The 25943-nt window shown below is 32.9% G+C and overlaps 1 protein-coding gene across 2 annotated transcripts in view; it reads left to right on the top strand.

The window, feature by feature from the left end:
• The first annotated feature begins 250 nt into the window (after positions 1-250).
• Positions 251-25943, top strand: part of LOC123715968 (transcription factor SOX-4-like) — a 68057-nt gene continuing 42364 nt past the window's right edge. Inside the window, exon 1 of one of the 2 annotated variants that reach the window (XM_045671372.1) lies at positions 251-742. In XM_045671372.1, coding sequence (XP_045527328.1) covers positions 617-742 — 126 coding nt within the window. In that variant the 5' untranslated portion in view covers positions 251-616. The remainder of the gene's footprint in view (positions 743-25943) is intronic. The other variant, XM_045671373.1, reaches the window with a different exon arrangement.

Here is a 25943-nt window from a genome sequence, read left to right as displayed (position 1 = left end):
ATTTATTCCTAAATGTTTTACAGCATTGCTCACATTTAAATCGGAAACTATAAAATTGTTATAAGATGCATATCGTGCGATCGGTGTCATTGCTCTCTCAACGTAAATATCGTGCATTCAAGAGCACACACCGCGCTCGACTGAGGAGGGGGTTGTGAGGTGCAGGGGGAGCGGGTTGCGGGGCGCGGCGAGGGAGGGCCGGCGAACAGCTGAGCGTGTATATTGACAGCACTCTGCATGTTGCCGAGTAGTTAGTAAGATCTCTGTCATCGCGGAGTGCGCACGTAGCCGCAAACGTTATGCGACTTACGCCGCTTGCTAACTAAACGTACGCGGTTCACAGAAATTATGAGTTTTGGACTGATCGCCGGCAAAATAGACAGCGGCAGATTACTGGTTCTATATCGAAAATTAAGAATAGTGTCTAGATATTGGGAGGTCTTCGGCGATATTCCTGCCGCGAGGCTCCCGAAGCAGAGGCTACTTTTTGGACTATAAAAGTTTTTAAGTTTTTTTTTTACAGACACAATATAATAGTCTTAGTGTTAAGTGCAATAGGTGAACTGTGTTGTGTTGTTTTTATTTTGAGGATTTTATTTTTTTTCGGATTTGCAAAATGGTTCCTCAGCAAATTATTATTTCGGATGTGAGGTCTATATCACCCACTCCGACTGGAGTTCCCATCTTCGGGTCTCAATTAGTCGACAAAAATTCGTCGACACCCTACACTGATGCCACTCAGGTAAGCTAAGTGAATTCAAAAACTTACATATTGAAAAAAATAACGAACTAATTTGCGGCGATTAGCGTCAACCGTCAATTTTGTAACGAACTTTTTTTGAAATATCGTTTGTAATTAAAATAAATAAACTAAAAATGTGATTAATAATAAATATACAAAAACCATCTAATTTAATCCGAAATCGATATATACGTGTAAATGCGTAATGTATTTTATAATTAAATCTTAGTGACTTTCTATATATTCCATAATCTTGTTTCAACAATAACATAGTGCAATCAAATTTTATTCGTATCATTGTCGAACTTTGAAAATAAAAACAATTTTTGTAATGTTTTTGAAAAGATCCTCGTGATAGAAATTTTTTTTTTCTTTAATAACATTAAAATATTTTGCTCGCATATAGAATTTACTTTAAATATAAATAAATAATATAACACGAACACCGAATTAAACATTCTGTAGGAAATAGATACCTTAAAAAATTCTGCGTAGTTTAAAATATGCTTACGATAGGCAATAATAAATTTAAACTGGATTTTCTGAATAAAATGAATAATATGCGTGCACGTACATATATTCCTAGATAAATGATAAAAAACTACACGTGAAATATTGTTATCATTTTGCAATAAATACAAAAATTGTAAACATGTTTTGAACATTGGAAATGCGTTTTATTTTTGTAGTTACGCTGACAAATTACTGTTTTCTACTATATTAATCAACGTAAGGTGTATATCATTAAATAAATAAATAAATTATACTTAAAATTTAAGATAGTAAAAATAATGATAGATAAAATTTATAGGTAGGTGCATGTTTAGTTGCTTAAACTTTTTTACTACCAATAGTAATAATTCACTAGACTAACAGAATAACGAGCAAATTATTACTGCTAATGTGCCTAAATAAAAAACTTAACTACCGGTTATGTGTATATTGGTGAAGTCTTAAATAAAAATGCTTTTAAAATGAATACAGCTAAACACATTAAGTAATTAATTAAGTGGTCTATAAATAATAACTGGTAGGAAATACAAGTGAAAGTATTAAGGATTTATAGTTATTTACAACACCTAGGCTTTCAGGTTAAAACTTTCAAATGCGATAAAATAAATTCGTATTTTGCGTGCGTTGATAACATTGCCAACGGAGTATTATTTAATTTATTATTATTTAAGAAAATTTTGGCATTACGTTTGCGTGATTATTTTAATTAAAGTTAGTTTTTGGTAGCATTTGAAAAAAATATGTTTGTTTTGATGCAAATGTTTTTATTTATGACATCACAATATAAATAATACATATTAGTGTCGTGAAATGGTGATGATAATTAATAAGTACTAATGTGATCATATCACGCTGCCAATGCGACTTGGGTCTTGTGAGGTCACTAGTGTAGTCTATAACATGAGAATACGTCATTACAAACAGTAAAATATTAAAATGATGTTGAATACATTTAATATTTGATTAAGTTACATGTCTCAACGTGTCCATTAGTGGGTACTAATAAATATGCTCTCATAAACAATGATAAAAGGCACAAATAAATATCTTCGCGTCCAAGGTCTGAAAGTTGTCGTCTCGTAAAAGGTCGAACGCTTCAGAAGTGCGCAAAGTAAACGAAAGATTCGATTGCAAAAATCGACCCAACTACCGGCAATCTCCGACGCCAAACACAATTTTTTCGTATTATCGCATTTGATACACTCGATCACGCGATGTCGGATAAAGTTATAGCAGTCATAACAATCGATAAAATGAAATTATTCGACTCGATTTTATTGCAGAGATCGAGCGAAATACGTAAAATGCGCCAGCGAACCCCAGAGTGCATTAACATTTCAATGTCAACTCGTAATATTTTTAGTCATCCTCTTTGCGTGTTTGCGTGGCCTTTCATGTTCACACACATTCAAAATAATCGTTCACTACTAGGAAATGTTAATCTCAGGTCGTTCGCGCCGGCGGATTTAACAAAACATTAAAAGTTAATACGCATTATTTCATGCTCAATTTTCCTACTGATTTTGACAGATCGTTGTTATTGTTACCTCTATCACGACGTCGTCTCAGCGGATTTCAGAAATAGCAGCCGGCTCTGCCATTATACTGTCACCATGTAAAATAATAATTTGTGCCGGGGCCTTTGACCCCAGTTAACCAGCCATAAATTACAATACCGTATTAAAACTTTACAAGCGCAAATCGTGTTTGCAATATAAGGAAACGATTAATTAGGATTGTATCATTGTAATATAATATTTATACAATTGCTTTTGTAATTAAAACAGTTACAATAGTCACGAGATCATAATTGTATGCAAAAACGTTGATAATAGCTGTCAATAACATCAATTGAGAAATTAACACAATGAAAATAGCGTAGTTTGTTCTACCTTAACAGAAAAAATAATTCTTGGACTGTAATCCGTACAGAAGGGTATCGAAAGTTTTTTGTTATGTTTTTTATTCGCTATGTATCCGAGTCAGGTATACCGAGTAGCAACCAGATCTATTCTCAAGGTTGAACCGAGCGGCAACATTTATGAGTTGTTTGTGAGTAACATTCACCGATTGTTAAGGATCTGAACTATCCACGATCGCTTTTAATTTAGTTTAAACACTTCCTTGAAATAAAAGGCGGTGCACGAGCGAAGTTAGCTTTTTCTTCGTGCCTGTCTGCTATAATGTCGATTACAACTTCCACTCACGAAACTCTAGGTCTTGATATTTAGGGAATTCTCATTAGCTTGCTTTAAGTTTTTTGATTGTATCTAAACAGGGCGATAAAATCGTACTTGACTTTCTAGCGATCAATTTGTGTATTCAAAGTTACGGCTTTTATACTGGATAAGCGTTAATTTAAGGTATTCAATTTAAGGATTAAGAAATTTCCGCAGTTTAAAGTAACGAGACATTTTCATGAGTTAAATTGAAATTTGAATGAAGCGCCGGCACGGTAAAACAATAAATTTAACGTTTAAGGCTGGACGCTTTCAAAATCAATTTTGTGTGAATCCTTTCCTCAAGTTTATCGCTTAAGTAAGCAAATTTATGTACCCTAATGCGCTGTTGGCAGCACTGGAAATCAACGTTTGATTGTAATATACGTGGCCATGTCGGCGTATGCAATTTGCTCTACACTTGTGGGTGGCGTTTTAATGGTGCCATTATAGTAGAGAATGGCGTTTGTTGCACAAGAATTACCTTCGTATATAGACATTTTACCTGGATGTTTGCTTCGAATCATAATATAATCATTTCTGAAATTGTTCGTAAAAAGAGCATCAGATAACTTCTTATCTTAAACCCACAGTATCAACTTGTACAACAACGGTGACATGTGAAAACAGAAAGTCCAGCAAATAGCAATAAATTCGCCTTGGCCACGTTGACGCCGACTGAAAATTGCAACGAGCAACTTCCACACGAAACACCAAAACTGAACCATATATCTTTCAATTTCACATAAGCTTGTGCCCGCTGGTTGATTGTAAACACGACGGATTTTAGCGAATCATGTTTCGAATCGCTTAATTTATTTACTCCATAATACATCCAATACACCAATGTTTAACGGTAAAAAAAACATCGCGCTTTCTGACTGTAATAGGTGAAAATTGTTTCAGCGTAACGGGCTGTCATTAGCTGTGTCATTAGGGTGAATCATTTTGAACAGGAAAATCCATTGTCATATGGCACTTTTCCACTAAACCTATCATCATTTATTTTAAGCTTTACTTTAGTCAAATGTAACGAAACGTACACTAGTTTTTAAAACTTGTATTGGGGTTCATCTAATGACCCTCTTGTATAGCAGGAAATGAAACCCGATCGAGTAAGTAAATAAATTAGGACTCTCTTAACTCGATGTACGATTCAGTAGCAACACGCTTTCGCTTATTAATGTCCCGTGTCTGATTATCTTCAGTTTAGCTAACCAATTAACTTTGGACGTCGAAATTGAATCGGGATTGAGCTTCATTAATGTCGCTCTGTACTCTATTAGATCTCTTTCATTTGAGCTGCGTCGACTAAATGCTACATTGTATTAGCGAATCCAGAGTTGAAACGTTATATAAATCAATGATTAACTATGGGAGCTTGTAAAATTTTGTTTCGAATTGTAATGTCTTTACAGCTATGATTATTGGGAGGCAATAAACGGAATGAGGCCATCAGACGCTCGGTAGAGCCAAAACTTAATACGACGTGGTGTTTACTCCTTTCGAAACACTATCAAGAACACTCCATTTCGATTTGTTGATTATACTGGTGCAGATAATTTTCTGTGCGATGTGTATTTGTACCCGACCGTTAACTCGGAAATTATTACGTTAATCCATACTACGGACCGAGAAAAATAGCCTTTATCCTCATACTGCCTGATTAGGTGTTTTACTGAGGCTTGTTTATTGTATAAGTTTGATTGGAAAGTAATGGAAGGTCTTGGGAATTACATTATCGTTTCGTTGTTAAAGAAGTTTGGTTGATTTGAATTTTTTATCGCAAGTTTCTTGCTGGCCTTAACTCTATTCCGCATTAGTAATTAGATTTATAGTTGTAATGGGGAGTTTGTTTTTCCTTAATCTACCATATTTGGAACGGGTTGTCTTGTTTTTCCATACATAAATGTAAACAACTTTTAATTTTGTAATAATTTACTCAGTTTCAAATTAAAATAATAAAGAATAAAACTATGACCTTTATGTATTGTATAAGTATTATAAATACAATTTGCCATCAGAAGTCTGTTCTAAAGTGAAATAACTAAACTTTCGGTTTAATACGGCTTGAATTTGCGCCTTAGAAATTAAAATTTATTAACTTAGGGTTGGAAAATGTTTTAAAGAAGGCACTTTAGACTTGATAATTAACGGAGACAGACAATCATTGGTAATTGTCCATTCACGTTTAATTCTGCCCGACGGAACATCGAAAACCATAAAGTTTACGACGCTTTCAAATTGCAGGACGCTCGCCTTAACTTTCGAAAAAGAAATTTTTAAAACTAGAATTTCTCTGAGCTTCGGGTTATTTTACTTTATTACTCCCTTCCTTATCAGCTGTCCCGGTTTACGGCGTAATTAATTTGCTTATACGACATGCTAAGACTGATATTTTTTCTTCTAAGTGACCGAGCTTAATTCTGTTAACTTTATTATCAAGCAAATTAACTATAATTATGTTTCGTATACTAATAAGGCCAAAATAATGCTCGGGACTCAACGTTTTATTTCTTTTTTATTGTACAACGACAGAGATTTGTTAAGCTTTAAGTTTAACAATCATGACCCCTAACGTAAGGCAAAAGAACCTATTATGGGTTGGTAATTCAACTGTATAGTTGTTGGTGTATTGGCAATGACCTTTAGAACTTTAATTTCGTTCAGCTGTAACCGGTTGGTCTACGAGAGACTTGTTTCTATGCTGTTAAATCGATCTAATCTCATGTATTTCATGTTACTGTATTATTAGATTTAACTACATATTGCTCGTAATAATCGAAACTCATTTGACTGTACGTGAAATTATTCGTGTGTAGTAAACGTTCTCTCGATTTGTCTAGCGATCTTTTTAAAGTTTTGCTGTTATACTTTTTTTTTTCTAAACATAACGAACCTTCGCAGTGAGCGAAATCTCTAAAACTTTCCGTGCTCTGAAAACTTTTCCACTGATATTCACTCGCTCCGGTAATCGTGTTAGCCGTTTAACTTGTGGACAGATCCTTTTATACAATTAGCTTCTTATTCAATTGGAAAAAAAAACTTGCGTTTAGCAAAGTTTGACTGGCAAAAGGTTGTCCCCGGAACTTTTTCTATTATTCAGAAATGGCGTATAAAAAGAATTAGATAACTCCACGCCGTGAATCACTGCGGAATAAAATATTAGCTCCGCTGTCGTCATAGATCGACAAAATTGAATTTAAGTTTCTTGCATGTTCAATAGTCAAATGTGAAATAAAAAAATACGAAAACTGTCTGAAGTAAAATTCCCTTTATATTTCGGTCAGGTACAGACTTAAAAGAAAGTCAATACAAAATTCTTTGCACCTGGCCCCGGTAGCGTGTTGGGAGTTAAGCATTCCTGTTTAACTTAAAATTTAAACACATTGCAACTAACTACGAAAAATCCGCGCAATTCCCGCGAGACTGGTTCCGTCCATATTTCACGAACTCGGTAATACACTGGAGGATTTGCCGGCGGAGAGTACCTAATCCTTACTTATTAGTTTTAGCAAAGCGCTTTGGACTTCTCCGTTCTCTTTATCAGTAGGAGCTTTTACGTAAATTGTATATTATTCGCTCCAAAAACAACCACTGAAGCGGCGTCACTGGATGTATCGTTTGCAAATAAGTTACTACCGTTGAATATATTTAATTTCCTATGGAACCCCAAGTTGGTTGAGTGCGGTACTTGGATGATTTACATCGCGAGTAGCGTGACTTCGAGAACGAAGCGAATCCCTCGAATGCCAGTGAAATTAATCACCCGCTTCGAATTTCCCCTTCCGAGCCACGTTCACTCGAAATTCCCTTGAAAAAGAAACGCTTTTTTACACAAAGCAGATAAGTCCGACATCTGGTTAAGTTTTACAGCTGACTTCAACTTTAAACGTTTTGGATGAAATACGTAATCTATATTGAAAAGTTTTTTAATTATTCAAATATCACATATATAATAAAATATACACTAGATGTATTCTAGTGTATTAAGGTATTCTTAACCTTACTATATGTACTTACTTGCAGTCCATAGTCCAAGTTGAATGAGCGCTATTTGTTTTCCAGACATCCTGTCAGTGGGAATATAGAAAAGTTATACATGTTTTGAAATTATAAATTTAATAAAAACTGTTTATAATTGGTAATAGTACAGATCTAAAGTAGTCTTATTAAATATGCAAGAAAATCTCAGTAAGGATAGATTGAAAAATTAATAATTCAAACATGGTAAATTGTTTTGCAGCGCTAAAGTTACTTGGTTAATTCCTCTGAATAAATCTTTAATGTAATCCAATTTATTTCTCGGTTAGCTCAAAAATAAACCTTCGGAACTCGGATAAAGTTCCTAATTGACCGATTGAGAAAAAAAATAAAGTATTAGCTACTGAAATAATACTGTTTCCATCAGCTTACAGATCTAAAGTTTTTGGCTATCGGAAATAATCTTTAGAGACACAAATAAAAACTGTCAATATTAATTAACGAAGAATATCTTAACCTATCTGTCTTTCTACTAGTGAAATCTTAATTAAAAAAAATAAGAATAGCAAGAACCGTTGAGCAAGATAATATTTCTTCACGTCATTATGCAAAGTATGGCATACCTAAAAAAGTTTATATCAACTGATATATGTACCTTATCTTCTTTGAAATTGGTATATTCCGAAACTTGTTTCCATTTTAATGAATACAATCAGTTCCAGTGATTAAAGAACACACTTCTACACATAGATAAATTATGTTGTTTGTATTTGAATATTCATTTTTAATTACTTCGCTCATTAGCACTGGATTTGTGTTATCTATTTCGGGACTTAAAGGGCAATTTGTTAGACTTTTTATATTTACTTAGGGAGGAAGCAGATGTAATTGTATTATTTGCTCTTAATTTGCGTCACGTTTTAGCTCTTTAAATCGTTATTTTCGGATATAAGAGGCGGTTCAATAAGTTATTATTACCCGAAACTAAATTATGTATTAACACATTTTTATAACATAACATAACTGATGTGAGACTTATCTTAAATTATAGTGATTTATGTGTCTTTTTACTTTCTGTTTTTCATCTATCTATGTATCATCTTTTTAGTTTAGTTTGTTTTTTTGCACTACTTGCCTATCTTATGTAATTTAATAAATTTTGATTTATTTTTTTCTTTACTCACAGTGGTTGCCTGGAAGACATCGCTCGAAAGCGATAAGGCCGCCAGTTGCCCTCCTTTTGATTGAATTATGAATTAATTTTTTTTATATTGAAGTGTAACGAAGTGTTAATAAATAAATAATAAGTAAATAAATAACTAGATTCATTTAGTGAAGCTAACGTGGATTTGGCTATAAGGACCTAATCCGAATGACACACACTATTGGGTACCAACGGCTCCCCGAAGAACTCAAGAAAATATCCATCAAAATCGACGTCATTCAAAAGTTATGGAAGACACATAAAAACAAAATTGAGAACATCCTTTTAGGAAGAGTAATAAAATTTCCTTTCGCTTGTGTAAGTGAAATGTTCGAGATTTATATTTGATTTAAGAATTCATGCTTAACTTTTCAGTTCTGTGTTTTTAAAACTGTTTTTTTAAAGTGATTAAAATCTAAAGGTTTGAATTAATTACGAAGTAACTCCACTGCGCGCTGCTCTTCGCACCACTAAAAACAATACAGTTCGGATACTGTATTACCGTTTTAAAGGCCGTGCATTTGAAATATTCATGGTACAGTCATGTTCCAAATACATTTATTATATACGTGACAACATAATTATTACCAGTTCGAATTAATTAAGACGGGCATTTATAAAAATAAACCTACAAATCCTTATTGCCATCCGAAAATGCGAGGTTCAGAAATAAAAAATACATCCGTTTTATCGTATGCTTAGTGTCACCTTAATCAAGCTGACGTTCCTATTAAATCAATAACTTAACCGGTCTCAGACCGGATAAGGATCTACATCTCGAGTATTTTAAGATTAATATTTAATTTTGAGAGATGCATAAATTTCATAAATTTGTGTCTGTTCAAATAAAAAATAAAAAATTATCGTGTTATAGAATAGATAATCAGTAGATTATGGTGTATAATTGTTCGAAATAAAAAGATAACATGTGTGATAATTAAATTTATATAGATTGTGTTTTTTGTAGTTTATTAACAAATGTTGATGGCATTTAGTTGAACAACAAATAGAATGCCTCCGTCGCGAATGAATGTTTATTATGTTTCATGATGAAAAAAGCTATTTGAAAATATTTTAAATATGACTTAAATGAGGTTGTTCGGTAACATGGAGCAGTTTGAAAAAGCTAAAGCCCATTTGAATTGCTTGTTAATTTATTTCCACGTCAGTTAACTAAATTTTGGGCAACTTTTGAATGTCGTTTGTATAAAGCCAACTCGAGTGAAGCTCATATTTTAAAACCGAAAATTCATTCCACTCCGCGTTGAGAAATGACTTTTAAACGTTTAAAAAAAGTAAATGTTGAATTCACGAGCAAACTCGGAGATATGTAGATCAGATGCTGACGATTTATGAAGAAAGCCGCGGGAAATATGGCTCCGTCTCGACAGACACATTCAAACTTTTTTTACCGTCTCCCTCTTTTTTGATGAAAGATGCAAATAGATGTGACGAGAGCGTTTGTACCTGATGAATTGAAAGTTCTTTTCGAAATGCTCGAGGTAATTTTATGTCGTGTGCCGTTCTCCAGTATATTCATTCAGCACATAAAAATTGAATTAAATTTCTTTCAAATAATTTTTTTTTATAGAAATTTGAAACTTGCATACTCGAATGTTCATGTGTCGGTTATATGTTTATCGTCGTAGTTACGTGTGCCTTTTAATATAATAAACACACTTTCTCATAAATTTATAACCAATGGAATAACTTAGCCATCGATTAAGAATTACGATTGAACCGTTTGAAGTTAATTAAGACTGGCAAGATTTAATTAAGTTGCAGCCATAATCTGCGGAGCCGGTAAGCCATCAAGATACGGTAAATCGAATAGTTCAGAAAGTTAGTCGTTACTGGTAATACCAATATTTGCTAGCCTCCCCCGGGATCTGTCTACGTTTCGGTGAACAAACATTTTCCGACACACTCTTTGAATACATCCTTCGTTCCGCTCCGGAGAGCCATAATAGTGTTAAGTTCGTGGTAATATTTTGTTTGATTTTATGATAATGCTCTGCATGACAAATATTTAAACTTTTAAAATGCTGAACCATTCTGAGACGCTCGCTTATTATATTTATTACTTTTAATATCAACTTCTATTCGAAGTTTATGTAGTGTACTCGATTGAGATCTTGGATGAAAATATAAAACATTTATTTGAGAGCGAGTGAGCTGACGCCATAAAGATCCTTTTCAAGATAGTTACGGCATAAAATATAGGATAGTTTCTCATCTATAATACATTTGAAGTGATCTGTAATGAAATTCATCGGCATTACGATCGCTTAAATGAACGTAAAGTGCTCACTCCATCCTCCGTCGTTACGAGCGCACACGTAGTTTTTATTAAGCGCATGTGAGCTATAAATTTTACATTTACAGCGTTGAAAACTCGACCACTTTGTTGGTAGGCTATAAAAAGTTCAATTCGTAACAAAGTACAGGATCGCTTTAGCCGAATCGCATCTGCGTCCGTTTTCCTACAAACTTATTGATTGGCTGCATCTGGCGGATCGTTCGTGTATGCTAGACGTATACGTCATTTCACATCAAAATATTCGAGTGGAATCGAAACTGTCCCAAGGGGCTGGCAACTTTTCCATTCGAGATTCGAACTCCTACTTCGAGATTCGTTTTGAATATCAACTGCGTTCCGTTCTTTATCGTCGCTCCCGTTTCCTGGCACGAGTCACGCAAGATGATAACGCTAATCAGTGTTGATTGTGTCGTTGCGAATAGTTCGAACAGGTCACTTGACGGTCCCGAGGGGAGCTGCTGAATAAAATAGTGTGAGATAACATCGGTATCCACTTCGTAATTCGACTCATTTCCCACGGCGGATTGCGTGGATAACAAAAGTTCTGACTTGGAAATGAAAGAAACGGCCCTCTTGTTGAGTGGCGTTCCGATACCTTTGATCAAACAACCAAACTCGAAATTAACTCGAAAACAAAGACAGTTGTGAGTATTTGTTCGAGTCGAGTTACTTATTCAAAGTTTAATTAAGAACAGCGTTTGAAGATTGAATATTTATTAGTTGCGTTTAATTAAATCCGCTAAAAGTGATATCAAGTAAATCATCGCTCACGTATCCCTTCGTAATAGCGTCATTACAGTAATTGGTTCGGTACCTTCCCCATTGATGGCTTCAATTTCTTTTTCGATCTTTCCCCTATTGTTGACTCCGAGTCAGCATATCAAACAATTTACTTACGTCGTCTATGATTTCTTTTATCCTTCTCTCGGAATCCCTCGTTCCGTAGATGAGGAGATATTGAATTTTGAAACATAAGGTTTCTTTTTTCGCCCCGCCATGATCCGAGCGTATTTACAGTACACTGTGTAAACATAAAGAAGCGAGTGGCCTATTCAGTAAATTGGTGTGCCGTTTTTGGCGAAATTCGTTTAGAGATTAAAAGGAATCAGGCGTTCTTAAAACATTTTCAGAGACAAGAAGCATTAAGAAATAAACCTATACAGTAAAGCTCTTTACATAATGCGTTTATAATTATATGCTTATGTGTTTCTTGGTTCGTGACAGTTACGGGTAAGCCGTTGTGATCACGATAATGGCTTTCTGACCGTGCTCAAACGAGAATCGAATGGAGACCAGCTGAGTGGGTAATGAATCTGGCGATGATGATGCTTATTATGTATGTAATTAAATCCGTAGTGTTAAATGTCCGTGCGTAATTAGCGGTGCGGGGGCGATTCGGGCTCGCTGCTCGATCGATTGCACGGTTTAACCGGAATAAAATGTAATTATTTCAACAAGATTAGCTCGATTTCGCTCTACTTAGCATAAGTGTAAAGAGTGACAATCCTAAAACTTAAATTATACATATTACAGTCGTTTCCTTCTGTATAATTTCATTTTGACAAGGTTAATTTCAAAGTTACTGCTTAACAGCGTATCAAACGACGTTACTCCTTCTAAACACCATTTATGCGGTATATTAGGTGATAGGTATAGCGTGACACATCAAAAATACTTCTCATGTTACGAGGAGTGGGGAGGCTCTTTATCCATTACCAGAATAACAGATTTGGTCGTAATTTGTTCTGACAGATTTTATAACTTTAAATTTAAAGGCATAGAACGGTGTTGATTTGAAGCAAGAAGTCTATTAACCGATAAGATACTCTTAAGAAAAATTGTGAAGAGGCTTATAACGGATAAGTCTGCGCCCTATTAGGGATTACACATACCTATGGAGTAGCATTTGTAAGATCGCAATATAGATACCATTAGTTCAAAGATCTTATATTCTTAAACTGCACATTTTTATAGTCTATATTTTTCGAAAGCTACACTATCCATGAGAAAGAGGTTGTTCATACAAATCCGCAGACGGAAGCTAGTTAAAATAAAAGCCTTATTTTTGTAATTAAGATTCACTGATGCTTTAAAAGTAGGTTAATGTTTACGCCTTAAGCGTGATTCCGGTCACGGCTAAATAGTTGCACTAATATTGATGCGTCTGAATATTGCGTTCATCCTGTAGGTGGGTCGAGGGTGCTAATTGCATGGGAATAGCAACGATTTTTAGAAATACATAAATTGGCTATCTTGCTACTACAACTAAAAAGTATTTATTAATAAACGTACTACAATAGGTTTGTTTGTCCCGCTTATAATTACAATGTGACTCAAGAGCGATAAGGACCTCTATATATATGGAAAATTTTAAGTACAACGTTAATGCGACGTCTTTAGTATCGGTAGTAAACAGATTCTTAAGAATTATAAAGATAAAGAATTCTGCTTGTTTGTGGACTAATATCATGCGCATGGTAATATTAAAATAATCATGTTCTAATTGAGTCGAACGCAACTTTCCCATGCGAGATGCAGTGGTTAGATCCGTTAGGGCAAGTATAGTGCTTTATGAGTTACGGAAAATTATACGTTTTTTGTTCCCAGCGAGTATGATGTCAGTATAATTATATCAGCTGCTTGTAACTGCTATTTTCCAGGTAGATCGAATGCAATGTGTTCTAAGTATTTTATCGGATTACTTAAGCAACTTTGTCTTTGCTGGATCGGTGAAATTATGCCCGTCTGGTTTGGTACTTGTTATTACTCGTGTGTGTGTTATCTTAACATTCATATACATAACTCATACCATAACCAATAGTGTAAAACTTTAATATATATATAGCTAAATCAATTATTTAAATTTTTGTATGTAATAACATTGTTATATCTAGAGATTTACTGCTTTCGTTAGCAGCTTCGGAGTACTAGTTCAGCGTGGAAATTGTATGTTACAACTGTTGTTATATCTATATAATATTAATTATACTAATACGAATATAATGTGTTGAAAACATTTGAATTTATGTACTGATTACATTTACGTGTTACTTTTGCGTGGCTCGTACACGTGGAGTCTATATTTATTTCTAGCTTAGAAATTTTTGAAAATAGTTTCGTTACACGTATGAATTATCGCGATTGACAGAGCTTTTACGGTGAATATAGATGTATTATAAATTAGTAAGTGCTACGATTAACGTTGATATTTATAATTTATTTTCAACATAATACTTAAGAGTAACTAGATATATACAGCATTTCAACCACTTACAATTAATACTTTAATTAATTTATTTTTAAGAAATGTATTTAAAAGTTAACTGAATCATAGTTGAGTCGTTGCCCTTTCTTAATTTTACTAATGCATTTCGCTATATTGTTTAATTAATACTAATTGCAAAGTATTTTATTTCTGCGGGTCAAATGTCACAAAGTCACATTAAGTTGACATTTATAGTACATGGACCAGTTGTAAAATTTATATTTAAGCCAATTTTTTTAATACTAATACTCCTTCTAGGTACATATACAGACATTAGTTTGCGTCTGTTTCATTGATTTCTTTTAAAATGGTTAACAATTTAGTTCAAACTTGCGTGCGCAATATTAAAGTGACCTATTAGTTCTATGGCTTAGAGTCCACTTTTAATACAGTTTGATTTATAGCTTTATTAATTAATAAGGTAAGTGGTATAGAAATATGGAATATATATGTCTCTATTTTGTTTACAACTTGGCGTACGTGCAAATGTTGATAGACGCTGAGACGCCAATAGTTTATTGCGTACATGCGACTATTAGAGATATAGTAAAATATCTAGTGAAGTGGATTACATCTGAAGTCCTGTAAACGCTGCAAACGTTTCGGCTTAAGCTTAACCTTTTCTGTCTCCCAAACTGAAGTTAACTGCGATCCAAATCCATTGCATGCATTCAACTTAACAAAATACAAACAATTTTTGTTTTGTTTTGTACAAGGTGCATTAAAATCGATTAAAAAATATGATAGATTTTAGAAACAAATCAAACAATTGCCGATGTTTACCACTAAAACAAATTACTCAAATTCAACATTAACCAACCCTTCTATATGTATATTTATTTATGAATTGGTTAAACACGCTAATATTACGAATTTTAGACGGTAATTGATTAAATAATTTTACACCCTCATACTTAATAGACTTCTTCAAATAATTTGTATGCGGCTTTGGCAAGATAAGCAAACTTGCTCGACGAGTATTGCATGTAGTGGTTTGTTTGATTTTTTTGAATGGAGTGTTATTTTTTTAAATGTCTTTTTACTAATTTATTTTGTAGTGTTTGTATGAAGACTTTTTGTTTTGTATGCTGTACCCCATATTTTAGTCATATGAAATGTGGCTTGACTAAACAATTATAAATTAAATGACGTACAGATTGCGGAATGTATTATGATATTGACCGAAATCTGCCTATAAGTTATTTTAGTTAATTCATGTGTGATATATACATTCAATTAATATTATATCCATGTATATAATCCGTCATATACTTAACAATATTTGCTATAGAAATTGTCGTAATAGTTTACTTAGAATATAATGGCCTCTTGCTTCTAATGTTTTATGTAAATACGTCGTTTAATATAATAGAAAATGCACTCTGAATATTTCTTTTATGTATTATAGATGGCCATAAGTTGCTATTATGTGTACTACTAGTAGCCCTAAATCACATTGACATATTTATAGTCTTAAAATAGTGACTACGCAGTGCCCCACTGACCCAAATTATTGTAAATAGTATTTTTAATAAATTTGCATTCAATACAGGATTCCAGAATATTTATATGAGTCATAATGAATTAATTCTAACTTTCATGTGTTATTTAACCGTGATGAGGCATCTGTTACACTAAAATTTACTTATAAAGTAATACCTGAACACACCTTGTACTTTTGACTGGTGATATTTTTTTAAATACAACCCTTGCCTCAGGTGACCTTAATAGACAAGAAAGCATAATCAATTAAATAATTATACACGAAACAAAAATATTAAGGACCAAAATACAAAAAAATAACTAACTACTAGAACAGAACTTTTGTCAGTTCATTCAAGGGACATTAAAAAATGTCCGTTAACCTATGTAATCCGTTACAGCGAATATAGTGTGATCGGTCACTTTAAAGCCGTTCAGTGGTTATCGCACTACGTATTAAGAGAGTTGGCCCTACTTGAAACATCAAATAATATGAAACAAATCAAATATACTGTAATAATCAATGTAACGGGCTACAAAGTTTCATCAAGCAAATATCGTGGCGTATGGCGAAAGTCAAAGGTTCGTTGCCCAAACAAGTTCAATAACTTTTAAACCCACTGCATTCTGCGTCCTAGGATGCGTATCTAAAAATAGAACTGAGTCAAAAATTTCGACCTTCGACCATTCTAGGGCACAATTATTGAACTTATGAGCACTATTACCAAGCGTCTATCATACACACTATATACATATAATGCATAATAACAGTTGTATCTGTTACATCATTACACGCGCAGCATTGCGCCGGTATTAATAAACGAGCACGTGTTAGATAGACGTTCACGTTTGTTTGGGCCAGGGCATGCGCATGGGCGGAAGCGGGTGGCACAGTTTGAACGGATTTTGTCAGGTTTTCAGGCATTTAGTAGAAATTATATTGCCGAACGTGACCGCTGTAAAGGACTCTAAATGTTCAATCAAGAAGTTTTATTACAAATACGACCATTTGGTTTAGATTAAGTTGAATTAGTGTTTTTATTTGTTTTTTTCTATATCCTTGAATAGTAAAAACAAATGCGTAGTACGACATTTAAATGATTAATATTTATGGTTTGAGACGCTTAACTGCATACTTAAACCATACCGTTAAAGACACGTAATACAATATCTATTAACTAGAGATAGTAATATAAGCACAACTCAATGTCTAAGAAGGTTAATATAGAGATACACAGAAGCATAGACAAAATAGATACTCACTGAATTAAATTAGTTATTTGGAGATCGAAGTTAGAAAAATGAACTTACGAACACAATTTTTTTAAATGTTGTTATTCAATTCCCGATATTACGATTTCATATACCTATAAGTGTTTGCGAAGTAAGCGTGTGGTCCTCACCGCTATCAGCAAGTTCCTTATCTTCAAGTGCTGGTCCTTCACGAGGCCAAAGGCCTGCTATTGTAACGAGATAATTTTATTGACTCTGACAACTCCTTGATTGGACACTCATTTAATCAGCTCAAATATCGCTCGTATTGTCGAGTGCACAGATTTGGAACGAAAACCAGTATCGGAGTCCTGCTGATACGCAATTTGCTTGTCCTGGATGAAGTGTAGCGAGTGACTTCCATATTTTAATGTATTTACATGTTTAAAAGAGAAAATATAGGAACAATTACAGTAGGAATTAGGATTACAAATACTATAGCTAAACTTATATACTATAAATAACATAATTAAAATATTTTAATACCGAATATAATTAAAGATTTTGTTATCATTTCAGTTTTAAAGCAATAAACATTTCGACTGTTATGGAACATGTGAATCCTTAGAAATAATATTTATCAACATAATTAACAACGAGGAATATCAAATTGAATTGATGTATTATTGAAATAGGCCGCAATATTTGATAATGGCCGTTCTAATATTTACATATTCTGATAACGTTTCGTTCTAATTTCATATTTGATAACTTTATAATTAACGTTTACATTATGTATTTTAAGTAATATTTATAACCAATATTACCGACTTTTTTTTTCTAATTGTACCTAGAAATTTCGAGTGTAGCAGGGATTGTGGACTTCATTTGTTAACACGCTTAAAGACTACACTAACGGTGCGAATCAAATCATAATAATTTATAATTTATGTAAGATGTAATATTAAACGTACGTATTATGAGGAGCTGATAAACGTAAATACGTCACTGATTCGTCAACGTAACTTTGACGTTTCTTTGCCACGATAAAACTATGAAACAATCTCGAAACAAACCAAATCAAACTGTACAGTAAAATTTTCTAGAATTATAATGAGAAATGAAAGTAGAAAAGGCAGTAAACACTTTATTTGATCGTATCAAAGTATCGTAATGTATTTAAGGCGCGCGCGCATTGCATGGTGCAAATATTTTTGGAACCCGACACGTGTGTATCGGAACGTGTATCGACGATGTTCATTGCGTGTTAGGTGCAATATATGTATTTTTATAACCGAATACAACGCAATGTAGTGATAGATTTGTTTGCGCCTGCGCACGTGTTTACTTTCGATGATAGTACGCAGTACGTTATCAATGTTTGTTGCGCAATTCTCATGGTTTTGCGATTGTTACATAGTAAATATTGTTATAATATAATCGTATTTCTTATTTCCTTATATTTTGAATTATAAATAAGAATTTAACTAAATGTATATAGTCTGTGTGCCCTTTACTTTGATCTCTATATAACATTTATGGGAAAAGTATCTAATTACACTTCTTGATCGCCATTATTTGTGGTATTCCTGAATGTATTTCCTATATGGTAGCATCAATAAAAACAAACAATTAATTAGCAATCATTTACCGTCCAATCACTGTCCAATTTGCCCTGATCTAATCCATCGTATGAGATATAACCTGATCGCCAGTTGTTTACAATAAATACATAATTCATACAAACGGGTTATATTTAACATAGCGATACGATCTAAGCATTGTCAGGTTTTTTAACTAACAAGATAAGCATCCTCGGGTTTTCTTTGCGTTTTTTTTAACTTGACGTTTAATTCTAGTTAATTCTGCTTAGCTACTGATAAACAAAAAAAAAACTATGTACTTTTTGTACGTTTTGCATAACATATTTCTTTATACAATATATTCTCGACCTGGTTTAACGCGTATTTTTAAGAATTGTGTTTTACGATATTTTTTATTTGATAGTTGTATATGCGCAGCGTAGTGCTTATAATATTTGTAGTGACGAATGTATTAATATGCAACTAACATTTGATCCGAAACGTTATTTTGTAAAAACAACGAAAATAAAACAAGAAAGTTTTGTCCATGTATAAATTGTTTTTGATAACAAAAAAGTAGCTCTAAACATTGACCTTATTCAGTAAAATCTTAATAAGTTACATCAAAATGGTTTTAGAAAGCTTTATTAATTAAATTAAATGCTATTGGAGATTGTAAGACGTTTTAAAACAAGTTTATACTACAGTTGTTAATTGCAATAATTTATCAGAAACGCTAAAACACGTTCAATTGAAATACATGTGTCTGCAATTGTTTTAATCCAGTCCTCGCTTCTTGCAAATAGTTTCGAAACCTGTTCTCGGATACTACCGTTTGCATTCTGATAACTAAGATGTTATTTATTTATAGGATTATGATAAATGTAGTGTGTTATTTCTCTTGACAATCGGTAAATATTAGATATGTATCATGCTTGTTTATTTTCCTTATGTCGTTTCACGTTCATAAACAAATCTACGTGTATATTATTTATGTCCTTTATCATTGAATAGAAAAAAATATAGATGTAAAGTATTCTGTAAATAAATACAAAAGTATATGTTGATACAGTTTTATATATGTTATAGTTGAAGGCCTATTAATATCTATTAATACCAGTCAGTTACACCAAGTATTTGCAGAGACATAAGCGCAAGGCAGGACGCTGCACAAATGTTTGTCCAAACAATATTTTCTCTAAGCCCCACTTGATGTCGACATCAAATTAAACAAGTTTCAAACCGACCGCTTTAAGAATTATCGCGATAACTCGCCGGTGTGATAAAAGACAATTTAATAGCTGTTTGCGAAGAAGAGCGCATTAAAATTATTTATATTTATTATCTCTTGCTATATAATTTCAAAATGAGCTTAAAAAATCAGTAAATTAAGTAAAGTTAAGAATTTCATGAAATTATCGTCATAGTGTATATATGAATTTGTAATTTATGTGCACGGCCCTTGTGGTTGTCAAAACCAAGAGGATTTTTTCCCCGGAAAATAATACTTTAATGTTTGAAGTTACAGTAGGCTAATCACCTACTTCTATTATACCCATAGAATAAAATAATGAATAGATACGAGCTTTTAGTACAATATTTGCTTAATTAATTTTCTGATGAAGTGTTAGTAACCGAGAAATCAATTCTAAATTATGCTTATTCAAATCTAGGTAGATACAGCTATAAGTTGTCGGAAGTGCCAAAAAAACATCAGGTACATGGTCAAATAATGGAAGAAGAAACCCCAAATTGTAGGTTTGCAAATCATACCACCTGACACCACTTGGACTTTTTGCATCTGAGTAATGAAAAAAACATCTGTTCAACAGTTGCGCGTCATCTGTGCAAATAATCTAAATAGTTTTGATTGAAATAAGTAGAACATAGTAGACGTAGTAGAAGTATATGTTGTTTTAAAAAAGGAATCAATAGATAACCAACATTCCACGACAAACAGATGTAAAAGCTAGATTGCTTTCCAACAACGATGAGGGCAAAGTGAGGTAGCAAAAAAAAAAATAACCAAAAATGGTTTTTAAACGAAAACATAGTGGAGATAAGGCTGCGTTTTATTGTACCACAATATGGGGGCGAAAGAAAACAAGAAAAAAACGCCTCACGCTGCTCGGGTATCGTATTACAACAAAAACTGGCTCTTCGAATCGGAGAAATGAATATGTGACCATCCGAATATTAAGTTTTCGAAACCAAAACCGTGAAAAAAGGTCGCTTTGTGGTTAGGGTAATGTTTATTCACTATTGCCAGTGTAATTGGAGCTTCTACGGCTTGAATATTTCAATTAATCTTCTAAGCAAGTATAGGCACTGTTTGAATTTCGAATAAATTGCAATAAACTTTGTATTCTATGGGCAGTTTAGTGGCTCAAACATATTCAAATTCTTATCGCCATATCTGAAACAAAATCTAACAAATACAAAGTAAAAGCGACAAAATAAAACTATTCACTCCTAAACTTCCTTTACTGTAATAAAAAATGACTATCAAAGTCAAGCTGCGTGGCATACACGATATGTATCTAATACAATGATACATCATAACATCTGATATAAGTCTACCTGTCTTCATCAATAACATTTTTTGTAAGACTTTGTCTTGTTTGATTGATGTCTGGAATACTTAAGAGACTTTTCCTGATGAATTTAAACGTGACATAGCACCGTAATTGTATTATCTTCGTCTGCCTTTGGAACGTAACTCGAATCCCTTAAGTAACTTCGCTGACAGCAGATAGTATTTGCGTACGCAAACCGACTCGATTCAAACCTCGCTATTAGGTGGATATTTTAAATTGCCAAGAGCTTGCATTCTTCCTCTTTTATGTATTAGACGATTTGGTTAGTACTAATTTCACCAATCTTCAAATAAACTAAATAATAGCAGTATTTAAGTGTAGTTGTATATATAATGCGTTGGCTGACCAATTGTAAATAAATAATTTATTTCTTGGCGTCAAGTTACGCTTTCGCATTTTGAGCCATTTAAAACTCGTAATATTTTATTGGAATACACATCGAAATCAGTTTACAGATTTAAAAATATCTAAACGGGATCGAGAGACCGAAAATAAAAAATCTCGGTCGGGCAATCTCGATAAAATTGTATAAGTAAGAGGATTAAAAGATTTATGTATAAACCTCTTCAAAGGAGAATTTTGGGTGCTTCTATTTTATTTTGTTCGTCTGTACGTGCTCGCGCATAACTTAGTCGATCGTTTTAGGGCATTTATTTAGACTTGTGTTTTTGTATTCGCGATTATAGCTGGATATGTTATAAATTTTGTCAGGTTAACCAATTAATTTACGAGAATCGATGAACAAATACGAACATTTATTGGTTAGGGTAATGTTTATTCACTATTGCTAGTGTAATTGGAGTATCTCCTATGCCTTGGATATTTCAATGAATGTTATAAGGACTGTTTGAATTTCGAATAAATTATATTAAACTTTAAATTCTAAGTGGCACAAAAATGTAACGAATACAAAGTTAACAGGACAGCATTAGAGAAGTCACTCCTAATTTTAAATTTGGAATTCGATATAACTTTGGCGTCTAATGTATATATTCAGGTGTTTCTTTATATAATCTCACTTTTCAATTCGAATACAAGTTAAAGGCAACTCGATACTAATTCGAGTTACAATCACATGCTGTTTGGGCATGCGCGTGAGCACGATTCTGGCTGAGGTCACCTCGTGATCTTTCTACTTCAATCCTATCTGATTATTGCTTACTTACCTTAAAGGGTCAATAGTTTGGTAAGCATTGGCTAAAACAAAGTAATATTGAATAAACTAAGGGTTTTTGTATCATATGCAATTTCATTTGTATTTTAATAATTTTGTACATACAAAATAGTTTGCTTTCTTCAAACACAGACGGTACCCATAGCCTCTCATAATTTTTAAAGGTTGAAATGAAAGGTTTCACTGACCTACTATGTAATGAATTCACTGTTAACTAATCGTTATTAAGTGTCGAAGATTAGAGACAATTTATAACTCGACTCAGTAAATGTTATTATTTTATAAGCGAAGACAAAACGTTAACTGTAAACGGATTATTTCTGCGTATTCTCTGCATTTATTAAAATATTTAAAATTATAGGGCCTTGATATTTATTCAATCTTATTTCCCTTTGTATAATTTAAGTACCAATATATGATTTAGGCCAACACATCCCTCAAAATTATATCGATTGAAACTTGCCTTAACTAGAAATTAATATAAAAATCATTGTTTCAGGTAATATAGACAATGTCCAAGCTCATACGTAAGTAGTTTAAAATTCGGTAATGTTTATACAATACTTTTTTTATGTAACAGGCTCGCTAGTGTGTTGCTGGTCTTTTAAAATATCTGTTTAGTTGTCGCACAGCAGAAATAAGCTTAAGCAAATAAAGTTCCTTTTTTTAGAAAATGGGAGATTTGACACTCCTGTCTAGCATCTTGGCCACAGATCTGCCTGGTCGCCTGCCTGATAGGCTACTAGGGGCTCTATAAATAAAAAATAGAGTAATGTATTTATAAATTAAACTCATCTCCTGTGTATAACGACACTGAAATTAGTGTTAATGATTGATATTTAGTAAGAGGCGTTAAGTACTAATCTAGTTTTGTATCCTGTTCTTGTATTAGTTAAGTAGTAACATCCTCATTAATTTTATTTGCTCAGTTACTCACCTTAATTTTAATTATCTCACTCTATTAAATTACCTATTTTTAGTCTCGTAGAATTGTACGTACGTCTTGCTTTAATTAAAACTGAAGCTGTCGTGAAACGCACTTGCGGATCCTTCTGGAAATATGAGTGTCCATGGGCGGCGGTTCACTTAACACAAAATCCTGCCCGTTTGCCACCTTATATATAATTATATTTTTCAGATTCAATTTAGAAAGAAAAATACAAAATTTGGTGTAAATTTGTTCGAAATGAACAAATGTTTGTTTGAATAGTGTGACTATCCCATACCGCATTAGGCGTATTTATATAGTAGTGAATTTATTTGTAAGAAAGTTTTTAATGCTATACAAAATACTTAGTAAATATAATAAATTCAAGTCCAGCTTAGATGTCATAACTATTAAAAATATTTTTACGAAAACGTTTACCCTTGGTACAACAAAATTATAATTCACAGCGGAAACTCCGCAAGTATATTAGAAAATAATAAAACCCCTAACAAAGGCGTGCCCCAAATATAAACAAGCCAGTGTCATACTCAGACCGACCAATTTGAGTTCGTTATTTCACTCAGACCGTTACTATTTGTTTTTTCGATAAAGAAGTACATTCCTCGATTATTTTTTAAACCGTTGTGTAATATTAGGGTCTGTTTGTGTTGTTGATTTTAAAATAAATATAGATTTTTAAATAGCGCGTCAAAAGCTTAGTTACTGTCTTGATTGACTTTTCAAATGCGAATGAAGATCGCCTCTCTCACATACATTGAACAAATTGAAGCCAGCTGTGTTAATAAGATCTATATTTATATCTTATAAGCAAATAACTAAAATTATATTATATGAATGAGAATTTATATTGAAATTGAAAGCTAATAAATTGAGCCGAAATGAAGTATCTACAAGGTTGAGATTTCAATTTAACAAATTATATACGCTGTGGGAATAACTTTCAGCTGTAATTTATTAACTCTTGATATTAATTTCTGGATCTTGTAGAAATTCTTCGTATTACGACCTAAAATATATATAACCTTGAAAGATAAAATGTTAATTGTATAAGAAGTTATTATTGAAATATCATAATTAATAACGTTTAACTTTCATTATTATTTATTAAAAATGTATCCCCACATTTCATGTGCATTGGCATATAACGTGTCAAACGCAGTGACAGTCCAGGTTAGAGAGTGAGTTGCGCCATCTATTATCCCAGATGTGTTATTTACTAAAGCTTGATTTTGACAATACTGTTTCTCTGTCAACTGTCATTTACGTTCGAGTCAAAGAACTGAATACTTAAATGATCTATAATCGCGTGAGTATGTTCGATGTTTCACGTATTGGAACGTTTAAGTGTATCTAAAATATTTTCGTAGTGTCGCTTTCCGTGAGCTTAAGGTAACATTCAGAGTGGAGGAGACTTGTGTCATTATGTCAAAAAGTATTAATTTTTTGAGTGATTCAAAAATGATATTATTGTAATTCCCTTGCGGTCACTATTTTTATTATGAACAGTAATTTTAATGATCGATTTTACGAAATAGATACTCTATTTGCAACATAATGAGATTAGGGGGAATCCTTTGTGAACTCCCCCTCTGTCATATCCACTGAGCTTCGATCACTTGACAAATTGAAACAAACTGAAAAGTTCCCCGAAACGTTCATTAATTCATTAATATTTGTATTTATCAAACGAGTTTGTCGTTATTGATTTCTAAATTACTTTTGTAATTATCAAGCTTTATAGCTCGGAGTATTTATGTACAATACAATGAAGCTGTAATGTAGCGAGGTTGTGCGTGGGTTTTACTGGATACCAGCAATGCAATCGACTATATATAAGACGAATTAAATAACATTTAGTACGTTTAAAGGAATGAATTTTATTATTTTTACACAAAACCCACTCAACGGATTCGTAAGCATTTTATAAGATCAACTTCGTTTTAAAGGTACAAAAAATCCTTCCAAAGGAGTTTTTCAAACCTCAATTCAACATTTATTTGTAAACTTATTACCGAGTTAAAAGTTAAAATATTGTATATACAAAGTAAAATGATAAATACAAGAACCCTTTGAAATCCATTTTTTCCTCTAAATTATGTAGTATAATGAACCGGAGTGAGTTAGCATTAAGTATTCGCGATGTCTGCCTGTCGAGGCAGTTAAAATTTCACTCGGCTAAGCAAAATTTTCTGTCCGCTGCAAAAATCTTCCCCTTTTTAGGGCGAGGGAATTCTTGCATAAAATTTACATCGGGCGCTCCATACAAATTACCATTTCACTTCTTACTCTGATTAAATGCGGTAGAAAAAATATTGCTCGCCAAATGCTTGAGAAAATTCTCGGTTTTCGACTCATTAAAATTTATGTTTTTGTTTTTAGTATCGTCGTAAAACTATAGGTATTTCAATCGGTACGCTTTTATATAAAAAATGTTAGTCGAATATAGCAATACAACTCATACGCCAGTAGATAAATAACATCATAATTCTTTCATGACTTCTCGAAACGTCAAGTTATGTAAAAAATTGCGATTTTATCCGTAAATTAAGATATTTTAATTATTTATCAGTCGCTTAGCAGTTTTTCCATAACAATTAACAATTTCTCCCTCACCCACTCGAAGCGTTTGTCTCATGATATCGGTTGCCAGAAAATAGACACTTTAGAAACAACTGTTTTTTTCAAGTTGGCAACACCGA

The sequence above is a fragment of the Pieris brassicae genome, chromosome 11 (genome assembly GCF_905147105.1).
Source record: "Pieris brassicae chromosome 11, ilPieBrab1.1, whole genome shotgun sequence".
In the NCBI taxonomy this organism is placed as follows: Eukaryota; Metazoa; Arthropoda; class Insecta; order Lepidoptera; family Pieridae; genus Pieris; species Pieris brassicae.
Note: the sequence above shows the minus strand (reverse complement) of the source record. Positions and strands in the feature narration are given on the sequence as shown.